The sequence below is a fragment of the Anas acuta genome, chromosome 5 (genome assembly GCF_963932015.1).
Source record: "Anas acuta chromosome 5, bAnaAcu1.1, whole genome shotgun sequence".
Lineage (NCBI taxonomy): Eukaryota > Metazoa > Chordata > Aves > Anseriformes > Anatidae > Anas > Anas acuta.
In genome coordinates, this window is record NC_088983.1 from 23,538,989 (window position 1) to 23,552,707 (window position 13,719).

Here is a 13,719-nt window from a genome sequence, read left to right on the forward strand (position 1 = left end):
CATGAAGTCTGTAGAGCTAAAACCTTTTCAATCTCTGCTTTTTGAAACAAACAATTCTTCTTTCGGGTTCCTCTCTCTTTCTGGTCCATTCCCTTTCACCATTCTTTCCCTCTCCTCTCCTTTCCTTGCATGCTCCATCCTGCTCTGAAATGCTGCACATGGACCTCTCCTTTCCTCTGTTTCATTGGGAAACATCACTGTAGCTTTTCCCAAATTTCATGGAGAAGACCAAATTTGGAGATAACTGCTGCTAAGTGCCAAATTCTATTCACTCAAGACAAAAAGTCACACTTTTTACCCCAGCGACTTGATGCAGCACACTGAAGTTGTGACCAGCAGCGTGGTGCCACTCTCCTTTGGCACCCTACGGCCAGAGGACTGAGAGCTGGAATTCCCAGGGAAATCCATCTCATAGCCTTCCCAGCTCATGCATTTGTTTCATTTTATCCCCCGCCTTTATTTATTTATTTATTTATTTATTTCCCCCCCCAAGAACTGCTTGCAAAATACCATAGGTTTAGGGAAGTCCCATCAAGCAGTCAGTACAGTGCCTCCATGTTAGAGCTGCATGTGACAGTCTGCAGGAGAAAGCAACCAGAACTCTCAACAAGCCATTACCTCCTTTTATTTCAGTACCCCCAAGATTTGGTCCAAATCCTTTTTATCTCCACTTCCAAAGGCAAGTTTGTCACTTAGGTATCCCAGTAAAAAGGGACCTGAAAACTGTAAAATGGCCACAGTGAGTGCAGAACCAGACCAGTAGAGCCTCAGCACCCAGCAGGCACCAGTCCAATTTCCTCTGCACCAGGACAGGGGAACACTGATAATATACATGCAGTGGATTACCTTCTGCTTAAATTAACAGAGACATCATAGTCCGAGTCCTGATGTGAGGACAGGTGTGTTGTGAAAATCAGAGGAAAATCTCTCCAACGATCTGAGCGAGGTGAGAGGAGTTATTTTTTAGGCCACAGTTTTTAAGGAAAGGGATTCTAATATTGGACCTGTACATCTCTATTTAGGCACCTGAACAACAGGCTTGATTTTCGAAGGGTTATCCTGGGCTTCCTGGATCATGCTCCTGACCTAGGTGCCTAAGCATATGCAAGCATCAGTGGATGCTCCCATTTTCTGAGGGGGAAAAAAAAAAAAAAAGCCTAGTATCTGTGTAGTATCTGTGTATACCACAGCCTGGGCTGGTGCTTGGATTAACCAAAATTTTACTTCACATAATTAAAACTGAAATAACAGGGCCAAGGCTCTTAACACTGCGAGCAAATGGGGCTAGCTACAGGTCTAACACCAGCACTGTTCGCCTTCTCAGGGTGGCACACCTGGCTTCTGCTCCGTGCAAAAGGACTTAGACATTTGCACAGCCTGACTCGAGTCATTCTCCTGCCTTCAAGTGGGTGCAGATATGCCCCAGGGCTCTCTGCTGGCAGCACACATCTTTCTCTAAGCCTGATGTGCTTTCTCACAGACACTGGGGTTCTGACACAGAAATCCTTATTTACCAAAGGTTCAGAGAACAGATCCTTCTGCACAGAGCAATCTCTGCAGATGCACTGAGACTACGATTGAACAAAACTAACAGAGCTGAGTTGGACTGGAGGTAGTTTTCTGACTCCAAGTGCTAGGGCTGTGACAATAAACAGCACTCAAGCACCAGATCCTAGATATCATGCTTCTTCTGGTTATGTTGCAAAAGCTTTTGGAAAGCTTAGAACACCTCCTGTGTTTCGAATGTGAACTCCCATCTGAGAAGCAGCAGGCACATTTCTGAGAAGGACGAAGGGACAGGACAGGGCCTGACCTCCATGGCCTCTACTGCAGGGATGCAAACCTCCCTCCTGCATCTCACAGGCCCTTTGCTGCTCCTGTGTACAGAAGCACAGTTCCACTCAGGAAGATGTGCAAACTCTCTTAGCTGTTCCTACCTTCCCAGCAGCCATGGTGACCACAACAACGACAACCAGGAGGCCCTAGAAGAGTATGGACTTTGTTACGAATCTCCGCAAATCTTCTAAGCTGCATTATCCACATGTTAAGCCCCTTATTGGTGTAAGGGCATCTCAGCACAGCAGCTGTGGAGCTACACTACAAGAAGCTTGCAAGACTCAAGCAAGGAATCCACAGATGCAGACACTTTACCTGATACACAACCTGCCCACTTAGAAAATGATGGTCCATGTCTCTTCTCTCTGACTCTCCAAAAAACAGTTCTCCCCAGTACAAATGCTTTCAAGTTCTGTTGTATCACCGTATAGGTATGAGTTCCAAGCACGCAATGAGCCGATTCACAAAGGTCAGAGGGTGAAATCTTAATTCAGATTTATTTTGCTGAATTTTAAGATTTTATTTTATATTAATGGGTCATTTTAGAAAAAGCCTTAATTTTTTTCTATTTAAAAATGAAAAATAGATGAAGGGTAATCATGAATATGTTGAATAATAAAGGGCTCGTATGGCTACATAGCACTGTTATTAGTTTAATATTCAGAAAAGGCAACTACTCACCAGTTATAACGACTGATGAACAAAGGATAATGACAATATATTTGATTTATATATTATGTTCTATCTACTGAACAAACTACTTCAAGAATGAATATACTTCGATTAAGAATATGTAACCTGTAAGAAATTCAGCATTTGCACTTGTCCTGAATTTGGATGAAAGGATTAGTTAGGATTTCCATGGAATAGAAATTTAAAAAGTTTTAATTCAGAAACATCCAAAACACATTACCTTTCCCGTAACAGACCTTTTCCATTTCATTTGACTAATATGAAATTCTTGGTTTCAAATCAGACCTACCTTAAGCACCAAGAGCAGCACACTTCAAGGTGCCTGAAACTCAGGTTCTCTCCTATCTTGGCTGGACTGCACCATCCACATGCTCACAGTGGCCACAGTGTTTACAAACAATACCGGCATCAAGGAGGTAAATGCAGACTGCCCCTAGAATCTAATAGGGACCCAAAGCACAGTTCTCACAAAGCAATACATTGATAGAAAAATAGGGCTCAAATTTTGTTGGACAGCCTAATTGACCAAAAATGCTTCAAGTCAATTTAAAGTTTCTGACTCTTCCCCAAAGCACAGCAAGTCCACCCTGGGACAAAATGACACGTTCAGAGAGAAAGGCCTGCAGCCCAGTGGTGCGTGCTATCATCTGGTCTCAGATTTTTGCCTTTTTATCTCAAGCACTGCCAGTGCTGCAAATTGGAGATGACAAAGGTTTCCAGGCCTTGATTCTTGCCTTGGGTCACATCACACGACAGGAGAGAAGTCACAGGCGTGACCCCTCTTAACCTGTGGGGCAGATTAGGATGTGGTGTGTGATCCCGGCTTAGTTTGGCAAAACCAACTGTTCCAATTCAGCTTGGTTTGGATCCTCCTGAATTCTTTTTTTCCTCCTATCATCAATATTTTCCTGGGGGAATTCTGACTTGGTAAAAATTCTGCTCTTTGGAGGAATGTTACTGATGGAAAACTAACATAGCTACATAGCTGTAGTACTGACCTTGGAGATAACCAGCCATGTACCTGCTAGCTTTCAGCCTATCTCCCTCCCATCACTTGAAAAGCAGTGGATCTCACGGTGTCCAGGACAGCCTGGCCTCACCTGGCTAAGGGGGAAAGTGAGTGGGAGTTGCCAGGCTCTGCCATACTTCAACTCAAAAGAGGTCTGCAGCTTGGGTGTCTGTTCTTCTCACTGCTGTGGCAGAGGGGCTGTTGCAACGTCCTCCTGGCTCAAGACATGTAGGTTTTTACATGTGATAATGCAGCTAAAAAAAACATAATACAAACTATGTCATTCGAAAGGGGGTGAGGGAGAATGGAGCTGTTGTTTAGAGGGGAACTTAATCTGACATTCTGCCTCACGATCAGGGATATCTAAAATAAGGCTGTGGTAGTCTAATCAGCCAGGAACCGTTTTATAGCAGCTATTGCTAAATAAAGGTACCAAACGTAGAGCCAACAGATTAAGTACTCTTGTAATAGTAATTGGTTTTCCAGATCTCAATACCCAAGCACAGGGAAGTGGAGTGGCTGGTCCGAGATCACAAGAGCTGGATGACGAATTTAGCTCCTACATCCCCAAAACACCTGGAGCTCCCTCCCTGTGCACAAATCTTTCAGTCAACACCATTCCCAAATACCAGAACCACGAGAAGACATGAAGATATGATCAGGGAATGCAGCTGTATAACACACATATCTGCAAGCACCACAGAGACATTGTACAGCCAGGATGAAGATTTTCCCATTTCTTCAGCTAGACAGTTAACAGATCTACTGAATGTACTACAGTTGACAAATGAATACCTTTTGGAAATGTTTTTGCCTCATTGTCTTGTACGTGATGCTTAAACTCTTTCCCCTACATGCCCAGGGCTGTGCTTGAATACATCACGCGCTCTGCGAACATTTTCTTGACTCAGCCAAACTGTGCAGCTCTATTTCCTACCCAATTTCCTCCCTACTTTTGTCCTTCTCTATTTCCTCCCAGCTCAGCCTTCAGCTCCATAGCTGCAATTGCTCCTCCTCAGCAAAGCACCCCAGGCTCTCCCACTCCCGGGAACTGAAGCATTTTGGTGTCTCCATTGCTAGCCCAAACTGATGACAGCGTGAGAAAACTCTCCACTCTCTCCTTCCCGTCTGTTACATGTTAACAGACAATCAATTAGGGAACCACAGGGAGAATAGGGCTGTCCTGGGGAGAGGGGGTTGGAGGGTAGCAGCCTCCCTTCCTAGGATGAAGTCAGCTGCCATATTACCAAGGCTGATACAGGCTCTAGTTACTGTTTCTCTGCATCATTTTATTTTGAATTATTCTGAAAACTCTTCAAAACTTTCTAGTTTCTTTCTTTTTTTTTTTTCTCTCTCTCTCTAGGTTAAGCCTATCTTCTCCTCTGCCAAAGATGCTCCTGTATCACTCCTATGAGGGGTTAGTTTTTTTGGTATTTTCCTCTATAATAAGTCCCTAGAGCTTTGCTTTCAGAGTACTACCCTGTTCCTGCTTTACTACCTGAACATGCCAAAGAGAAACACTGAAAATGGGTTCAAGTGCTGGAGAAGGGACAGTCTGTGATAATAGCTAGAAGTACGAGTAAAAGTTCAATCACAGGAGATTCAACAATGACAAATCACAGAAACTCTGCGAGAGTAGATGCCAATGCCTTAGGGATGAACATGCCTTCCACTTGGCATAATGAAAGAGGAAAGCTCAGTGGAGCAATACAGAGTGATTATTTCCACAGCTGGATAGCAGTAAAGAAACACATCTGGAACCTATGAAATTAAGCTAGAAATAGTTGATTCTGTAGAGATCTGGGCTGAACCATGCCCTGTATTGCTCTGTCCACTCCAGAGCTGAACGCCCCCAGTGACGGAATGTAGTCAGGCATGACTGGCCCAGTCAATGAACAAAACTAAATTGAATGCTCTCCCCACATGTGCATTTCTTTCATTTTGCAGGAGTCAAGGGAGTGCTGGTGTGGTGGGTTGAACCTGGCCAAGTACTCACACAGCTGCTCATCCACTAGATGCCTCTCTCTAGCCAACCCAACAACAGCTGGGTAAACCCAATACGCTTTTGTGAATTATTCTGTCCTTTTTTTTTTTTTTTTTTTTCTTTCTCCCCCAGATAGAGAGTGTAGGAAACAGGGAGTATTCGTGTGTTTAGGCACATATGCTCCCACACAGCCTGCTCGTGTAAGTACACCCAAGCATCCCTCGATATTGGAGCTTGCCCGGATGCACTTCTACTTTTGGCTACACTGTTGTACCTGTACCTGTGTGCATCTTCGGCAAGCCTTTAGCAGTCAGGACACAGACAGATTCCTCATATGTGAATTGTACAAGGAGATCAACGCACTGCAATTTGTCTACCCATACACGCACTGAGGTTTTCAAAGTCACCCAAGGAATTTCTAATCCTTAGTAAGACTAACAAAAATTGGTACACCGTACCTTGAATAGTCCTCTTGAAGAAGGCTTTGCACGCCTCACAGGAAGCCACGCCATAGTGGTACCCCGAAGCAATGTCCCCGCACACCAGGCAGAGCCGCTTGGGGATTGCATTAAGCATGTACTCGCACTTGGTGGGCGAATCCTCCATGATGGCACTGGCGCAGTCATCGTAACGCTTGCGGCAGGACCCACCGCCAATCCCCGTGCCGTTGAACATGGGCGGTGAGTCCAGGCCGTTGGGGTGGCCGCCCATCGCAATGCCGTAGCCACCGCTAGCATCGGAGGAGCCGCTCGGGCTGTGGTGGCTGATGGCGTCGATGCCAGAGGATGGGCTGGAGGGCTCGGTCTTGATGAAGGACCCGCAGCTGGAGGAGAGGTGCCGCTCCTCCGTGGCCATTCTGCCGAGCAGCCTGCAGAGAAAGAGAGCAAAGGCACTCAGTGGCCTCCTGGCTAAACGCAGCTCCTGGGCACTCCAAAGAGAGCCCTCCCTTCCCCACCTCAGTCCAACTCCAGTTGGCTCAGGCAGTTCAGCCCCACACAGGTGCTTCTCCTCAGGGATATGATCACAACTCACTATGAAACTGCTTCCCACCAACTCACACCAGGAGAAAGTCAGGGCTATTCACGTAGATCACAATTTCAGGCTCTCCACAGTTTACACTGCTGGGAAGGGGTATCAGTGCTGATGAGGCACAATCCACCCACTCCAGGTATCCCCGCAAGAACAGAAAGAAATGAGCCTCTCTGCAGCAGGCCAAATTAAAGATGCTCGATTAGTTCAGGATGCCCCACCCTGGCTCTAAGCAAAGAGCTCACAAGCACACCCTGCAAGAAGGATGTGCTCAGCTTGGATTTTTATTTGTAATACAGAAGACTTCGGGTTATTTTCATGTTGGATTCATTCCTTCCCTTCATTAACATCACTAAAGGGGGAGATCAGAAACAGAAGGAAAATCATCTGATCAAAAGCTTCCTCCAGCTTAATCTTAATCTTTATTCTATCTACTAGTATAAGTCTTTTGCATGGAGAAGCTTTTCTTAAACTTTCACTTCTTAGAGTCTTATGCTCCAAAGTTGCTAGCATAACTAGCAACAGCATCTTTACCAAATCTGCAAGCTCTTCTTCTTATTTACTGTAGTCATAGATAATCTTATTGCTCATACAAACGTTCAGTCTTTTTTTAGAACTCTGCTAATTTTGATGGTATCTTATGGCAATGAGTTCCAGGGGTTACTTGTGCAGTCTATGAACAAAAGGAAAAAAAACACTTTTATTGTGCATGCTGTATTTGCAGCCTTTCAGGTTCCCTTAATATCTCACGATTTTCCTTCTCAGGAAATGTACTTCTGCTATGTTCTCCTCATTCAGCTCTTCATTATCTACACATCTGTTCATCACGCAGAAGTTTTTGCAGACCTCTTATCTGCTTCATCATTCACCTCTGAACTTCCTCTAGTCTGGCTATTTCTGTTCAGTCCCTAAGAGTTCAATGAGGCAACTCTTCAGCAGCATGAAACTGGCACCACTCCATCACTCCTCCAGCTGAAGGTCTGGACAGTAGTCAAGACAAAGGCACACCATCAATTACCTAGTGACGTTACCATATTTTCAATGTTATTTTCAGCCCATCTCTTATATAACTCCTTATATTGTTTGCTTTTTTTTTCTTCTTCAAATTAGAATCTAAATTGTTACTATATCTTCCACAGACTATATTAGCAAGTTACTTACTGAGGTCCTCAGATCTTTTCCTGAGTTGCTACAGTTAATTTAAAATCCATTAAGATCTATGAAAAATCAAATTAATGCCTTCTGAAATGCAACCCTCTGCAATGGTCAACAGTGCACTTCATCTACCACTGTGCTGTCCATGTACCCAGCTTTATTACAATCCTCTGGAGTTCTTCAGTCTTTCTTGAAAATTTAATGTCATCTGCAGAGTCTCATTGTTCGCCCACTTCCAAGTGGAAGTGCATCATTAATGCATGGATCAAACACCACAACACAGATCTTTGTGGGTCATTCATGTTAACCTTTATCATGCTGAAAATTGACTTCCCTTTCTTTTCTGGGTAGGGCATGCCTACTCTTCTGTCTCAGATGCTTATAAATAGATAATAGTATTAACCTGAGAGGTTAAATTTTCCCTCCAGCAAGACAATTTGTCAACAGCTTTTAAGAAAACCTAAATACGTGCTAGCAAATGATTTTCCTGATGCCATGTCCAAAGAATTCTGACTGGCTGGGGATGCTTGACTTTTCTTCTTGGAAGCTCTGCTGGTTTAAAGTTACCATACCATGGTCATGTGGGTAATTTCTATTTCTATTTCAGTTTCAGCCTATTTACCTGGTACTTGTGGCAACTCCTCCTGCCAAGAGGTCAGACCCATCAGGAGATAGGACAAAACATTCAGTGATACAGCAAGGCTGGGGTGCACATGTTATATGCATCATTTCTGTGTGTCTGTGGGTATGAATGTACATACTTGATATGCAGCAGCTTCACAGTCCTGCATCCTTATGATCTCATTTGACCCAAGTATCTCTTAATTTTCCCTTCTCTCTTTCATCCTCAATGTTTGACCTCATCTCCCATCTCTGGGATCGATCAGCCAAGTCTGTTATTTAGCAAGACTGTTGACCTTGAGAGTATGGGCAGGCATCTCACGTTCCTGAGCTGCTTTGCCTGGTGTTACTTGAGAGGAATCCAGAGTTTGGTCCCACTCAGAGACGGTGTGATGAGTTGATGAATGCCCATGCCTTGCCCAGAGGGTCACACTGAACTAGAGGCCATGGAGCAGTTACAGGAATAATTGCTGCAGGTGCATTCCTCTTCAATCCTGCAGGACAGCTATACAGAGTGCAGATCTGCTGGTGTAGTGCCAGCTGACCGTGTGAAGGAAGATGAAGCTTTGCTGGACGAGACCAGTTTTTAGTATCTCATAGCAAAGCTGAAAGCTGCTGTGCTCACCAGATTCTGGAACCTCTCCCTACCTGAGGGGTGCATATGTAGTAAAAACCTGAAGATCGCCAGGCACAGAAACCTGAGGTTAGGGTTAAAGCAGAAGGTGAAACCACCATAAAACATGCTTCTGCACTGAGGAACTCCATGGTAAAAGAAGTTGAAGTTGCAATGATAAGGACAGAGAGAGGACAACACTGTGAAAAAGGCATTACAAGGAAGTGAATTACACTGTCAGACTCGGTCAGGGAAGTTCACATCCCAGTTTCTGTCTCTTAAAATGCCCAGAATTCACTGACTGGGAAGAAATGAAGAGGCAACAAACAAAATTCTGAGCTACATTACAACAGATACTGAAAACTGGGAGCAGAAGGACTTCAGAGAATTAAGGTTAAGCAGAGGTGACAGAAGTCCTCTGTGTCCATGCTTTTATCTACTCCAACTAGGGAATAACATTTCATGTTTCTCATGTTAGTCATAAATGAACCAGCCTCACCCTGGTACACTTCCTAGTCCTAGAGTTACCCTTTACAAGTACAAAGTCAAACCTGTTTAAGGAAAATAAAGCTACTACTGCCATGTCTGGTTATGGGAGCATGAGGCGGGGTGAACTCTCCCATTGTTGTATGGTACAATATGTTCAGACAGCTACTCACTGTCTGAGATTCACAAGTATTTTTGGAAGTCCTGTCTCCCGTATTCCTAAGTGTAATCACTATTTGTAAGACAAGATCCCACAGTGGAGATTACCTAGGAACACCATTCTGTCAGTCCATCATAAACCAGGAAACTATTAAAAAGTTGTTTGCAACCAGTTCTCAGGACCCTTGCCATACGTCCAGGCCTCACCATTTAAAAAAAATCTTGGTTCTGGACTGATAGACATGACTACTTGCACTGTTTTGTCACCAGCAAGTTAGGGAAGGCTGGGCTTGCCTCAGACAGACTCAGTGAGGTGTTTCCCTCCACTGGAGAAAAAACAGCACAAAACATGAGACCAGTCTCCTAGGACCATCTCACTTCTCAACTCACAACCTCAGTTATGGAGGCCGGTGGTTGCAGTGACTGTCTGGTGGTCAGTCAAGGAGAGCAACACCCCCTACATCCTTACAGCTGAGGACACTCCTGTTCCTTTCCAAGACACAGTAATATATAGCAAGCTCTGGTTAGAATTGAACAAATGCTTTAGGGACAAAAGCCCTTAGCACTAAGACAGACCAAAGATCCTAGCTAAGGTGTCTCCGCCACTCCAGAGGTTGTTTTTCTTTTCTGGCCTCTGGTACAGCTTGCATAGTTGGCTTCAGCTGGGCAGCACACACCGAATCAAGCCTCACCAGCTCTGACTTTTCTACAAGTCTCATGAAGATCCTGCGGTGATTTTTAAACAGACTCAGCGTGTACCCTGGCAAGGAAATAAGACATCTTGAACTTCAAGAGCAGCTAAACGTTTTTTGCAAAGAGTTCAAAGTGATGAACAGCCATTTTGCTCAGCTCTAGTTACCTTAATAGGAAAGTAAAAGGAGAGAGACTTGATCCAACTCTCCTCCGTGCTGGCACAGGAAACTCCGTTACTATTTCTGTGCCCATGTAACAGGCTTAGAGGTTCTAAACGTTTCGTTCTTTTCACCTTTCCTCATCATAGGTCATTCCTTCTAATCCCTTTAGCACCTTTGTGGCCCTTCTCTGGCCTTGTTCCAACCAGCCCGGGTCTCTCTTGCAGCAAGGTGCCCTGAGTCGCACACTGCAGCAATGCCACAGCGCTACAGGGAGAGAGGCTCTGGAAAGCACACAGCCAGGCAGACTCACCAACCAACTGAGCAGTGGCTTTGCCAGCCACCAGGCTCCACACCAGCTCACATCACCTGATACCCACCGTCTCACTGGGACCTCTCTGCACATAAGCTGCTTTTGCCACCTCGCTCTGCACAAGATGAAATTTGGATTCTCCTTGCTGCAAAACAGACCCGTACAGTAGTACCACCTTTAAATCACACACTGCTAACTGATGCTTGTTTTACTAAGGCTTTTTAATAATGCTTTTTTTTTTTTTTTTTCAGCCTAGAACTTTTTTCCACTCTGAATTGTGTCTAATATTTTCAGGTGTGTCAACTGTAAATTTGAGAACAACGTCTTTTACATTTTCCTCCAGGTCACTAATGAGTATAGAAAACTGAAACACTGCCCTTTTGGATACCACCTTTGCAGAAGGATAAAGAATGTCTCTAACCCTTCTGTTTACACTCTGTCAGCTAATCCATGATTCATTTCACAGGATTTGTATCAAAACCAATTTGATCTAATTTCCCTAATAAGATCTTGAACAGCTTTGTGTCAAAAGCCCATGCATGGTCCAGAGACAGTCTATCCACTGCTTTCATTTTGCCCACTAATTATCTAATTGTATCAAGAAAGGTTATTGTCTGCTCTACTCCTGTTTGATAAACCCACTGCTGTTTATCATTCACAGCACTGTTAGCCTTTGTGTGCCTCTAACTGCCCTCCGACAAGCATGCTCTGATCTTTATGATCCTGGATGTAGGTATGAATATTTAGACCAAATCAAGATTGTGCTTTAGGCATTCGCAGTGTTTATCCTTCAGTGTTACCTCCTTTGGGCAGTGATGCTGAGTTAATGTTACAAGTTTCTCCAATTCTTCTCTAGCTTTTCACCTTTTGCTACTCCTCTACAAGGGCTGGAGTGCTTACAAGTTCAATGCTGTCTTGAGAACAATAGCAGTAACGAGAGAGAAAGACTAGATGGACAGGACTAGAAAAGGAGAAAAATTAGTGTTTTAAGTCCAGGGAGTAAATATTACCTCCTTTTTTTTTTTTTTTCCTTTTAAACCTGAAGGATTACAAGTTTCAGATCCATGCAGATAAGGCTATTTTATTAACCCCCTTTGAGGTTATTTTTTTCCAGAAATAGTCATTTGTAACTGTTCACCTCATTACCCCAGTTCTAGATAAGAAAATGACAGGAATTTAGTATTATCTATGTACAAGTCTTTACCTGACTCAAAAGAAAAAAAGACACACCTCTCACACTTGCTTAGCAAGACAGCTAAAACAATACCCAGCTCTGTAATAGATGGTAACTTTCCCCCACCAAAAGGATTCTCTATCAGCTACGATATCCAGAATTCAGTAATTTAATTCCCTCTCAGGAGCTCTCAGTGCTGATGCAAAACCAAGTATCTCACCCTGCACCTTCTCCAAGCAGCCCTCCATATTCTGATCTGGAGCTAGGAGAGCTTAGAGGCATTGCTTCTGATGTTCTTTAATGGTTGGTCCTCATTACATGACCTTCGATAAGAAACTCAAGGTTATCTCGGTGCTATGCTCCAGTTACCTGGAGGAAGGTAAAAATGGGCATCAGAAGTTCTGCCATATAATCCAGTCCCTCCACCAGTATATTCTAAGAAAATCACACACCCACCAACCCAACATGCTGGACATTTCCAACATTAAGACTGAAATTGTCATTAGAATGAATGTTGAAGTATATCTGTACGACTAGGATGAACCTGGGGAAGGAGTGAGCAAGGGAACACTCTCTCAGACGCTCCTCAGGCAAAACCTTTTTTTCTGGGTACAAAGAACAATGCAAAAGGTCAGAAATGGTCTTTTTTGGTGGTTCTCACGGCTGGATCTGGATTCCAGACAGCATTAAATCTTGAACTTTTAAAGTCCTAAGACCTAACCATAAAACTGAAAACCCCTGCAGGCAACATGCCTGTACAGGTTGTAACTTCCAGGGGCCCGATGGCTCTGCTTGTGGAACTGTGCTTTAGTCCTGAAGGTCACAACTGGGGAGTCCACAGGGGATTCAAGCTTTTCTTTTTTTTTTTTTTTTCAGTTTTTCATTTATTTTTTTTTTAAACTGAGAAGACTGCCAGTATAAATCTGCTTACTTCAGGTCCCAACTTGTGACAAAACCACACTTTGGACCGCACAGACATTTTTAGACCAACCACAAAAGACCAAAGACTCTTTAATTAGCAGAAACACCAATGGTTAAACAGAGATAAAAAAAAGTACCACCTCTTCTTGGTTACAGGCCTATTTTTACTATCAGTATTTGTTAGCCCAGATGACAAACTTACACTGCATGTGTAAATGAGATGTGCATATCATGCCACGGTGCCATTTGGGCAACACAGACTTTGTGTCCTCTGCAGGCCATATGAGAAAGCTTCGCAACTCACAGCTGGGTGACAAGCGATAGATCAGCTTCTAAAACACTCGCCGCAACTCCAGGAACAAGCCAAATTTTGTCAGGTGTTTGTTTTTAGATACAGGAGACAGAAATAAATAATGTTTTCCAAGTGGCAGGCTAGACGTGACAGCTGCAATAACAGCCCGTGTAATTTTGGGTCACGTACGCAAGGAGCCCGTGTCACGGAGCCGAGAGGCTCGCACCCGCCGAGCCCCGGCCTGCACCATGGACAGCTCACACGCGGCTCCCTGCTTCTGGACACCCCCGTGGTGGTGCTGGGGAGGCGAGGTTCAGCACGCCCACCCTTTCTGCTCATCCTTTCGATACAGACTTCAGATGAAATACACCTCCTCACCCTTACTGAGGGGTCCTCTCCACGCAACGGGCCATGAATAATGGGATCTGCTGATGTGCCACTTCTGCACTGCGGGTAACTCAGCCATACCCATCACAGTCCAGGCAGCTGTTTGGGGCATATGCTATCAAACAGGAACATATCCTCTTCCCAGGGCAACCTTCAGTTCTCTCTGGGGCTAGGCAAGAGCTTGGGTGCTGCACAG

General features: G+C 44.3%; 1 protein-coding gene across 11 annotated transcripts in view; it reads right to left on the minus strand.

Annotated features, from left to right (window-relative positions):
- Nucleotides 1-13,719, minus strand: part of ESRRB (estrogen related receptor beta) — a 157,021-nt gene that overhangs the window by 36,102 nt on the left and 107,200 nt on the right. For all 11 annotated transcript variants that reach the window (XM_068683141.1, XM_068683142.1, XM_068683143.1 and 8 more), the window contains one exon: nt 5,981-6,390. In XM_068683141.1, the coding sequence (XP_068539242.1) occupies nt 5,981-6,390 (410 nt within the window). The remainder of the gene's footprint in view (nt 1-5,980; nt 6,391-13,719) is intronic.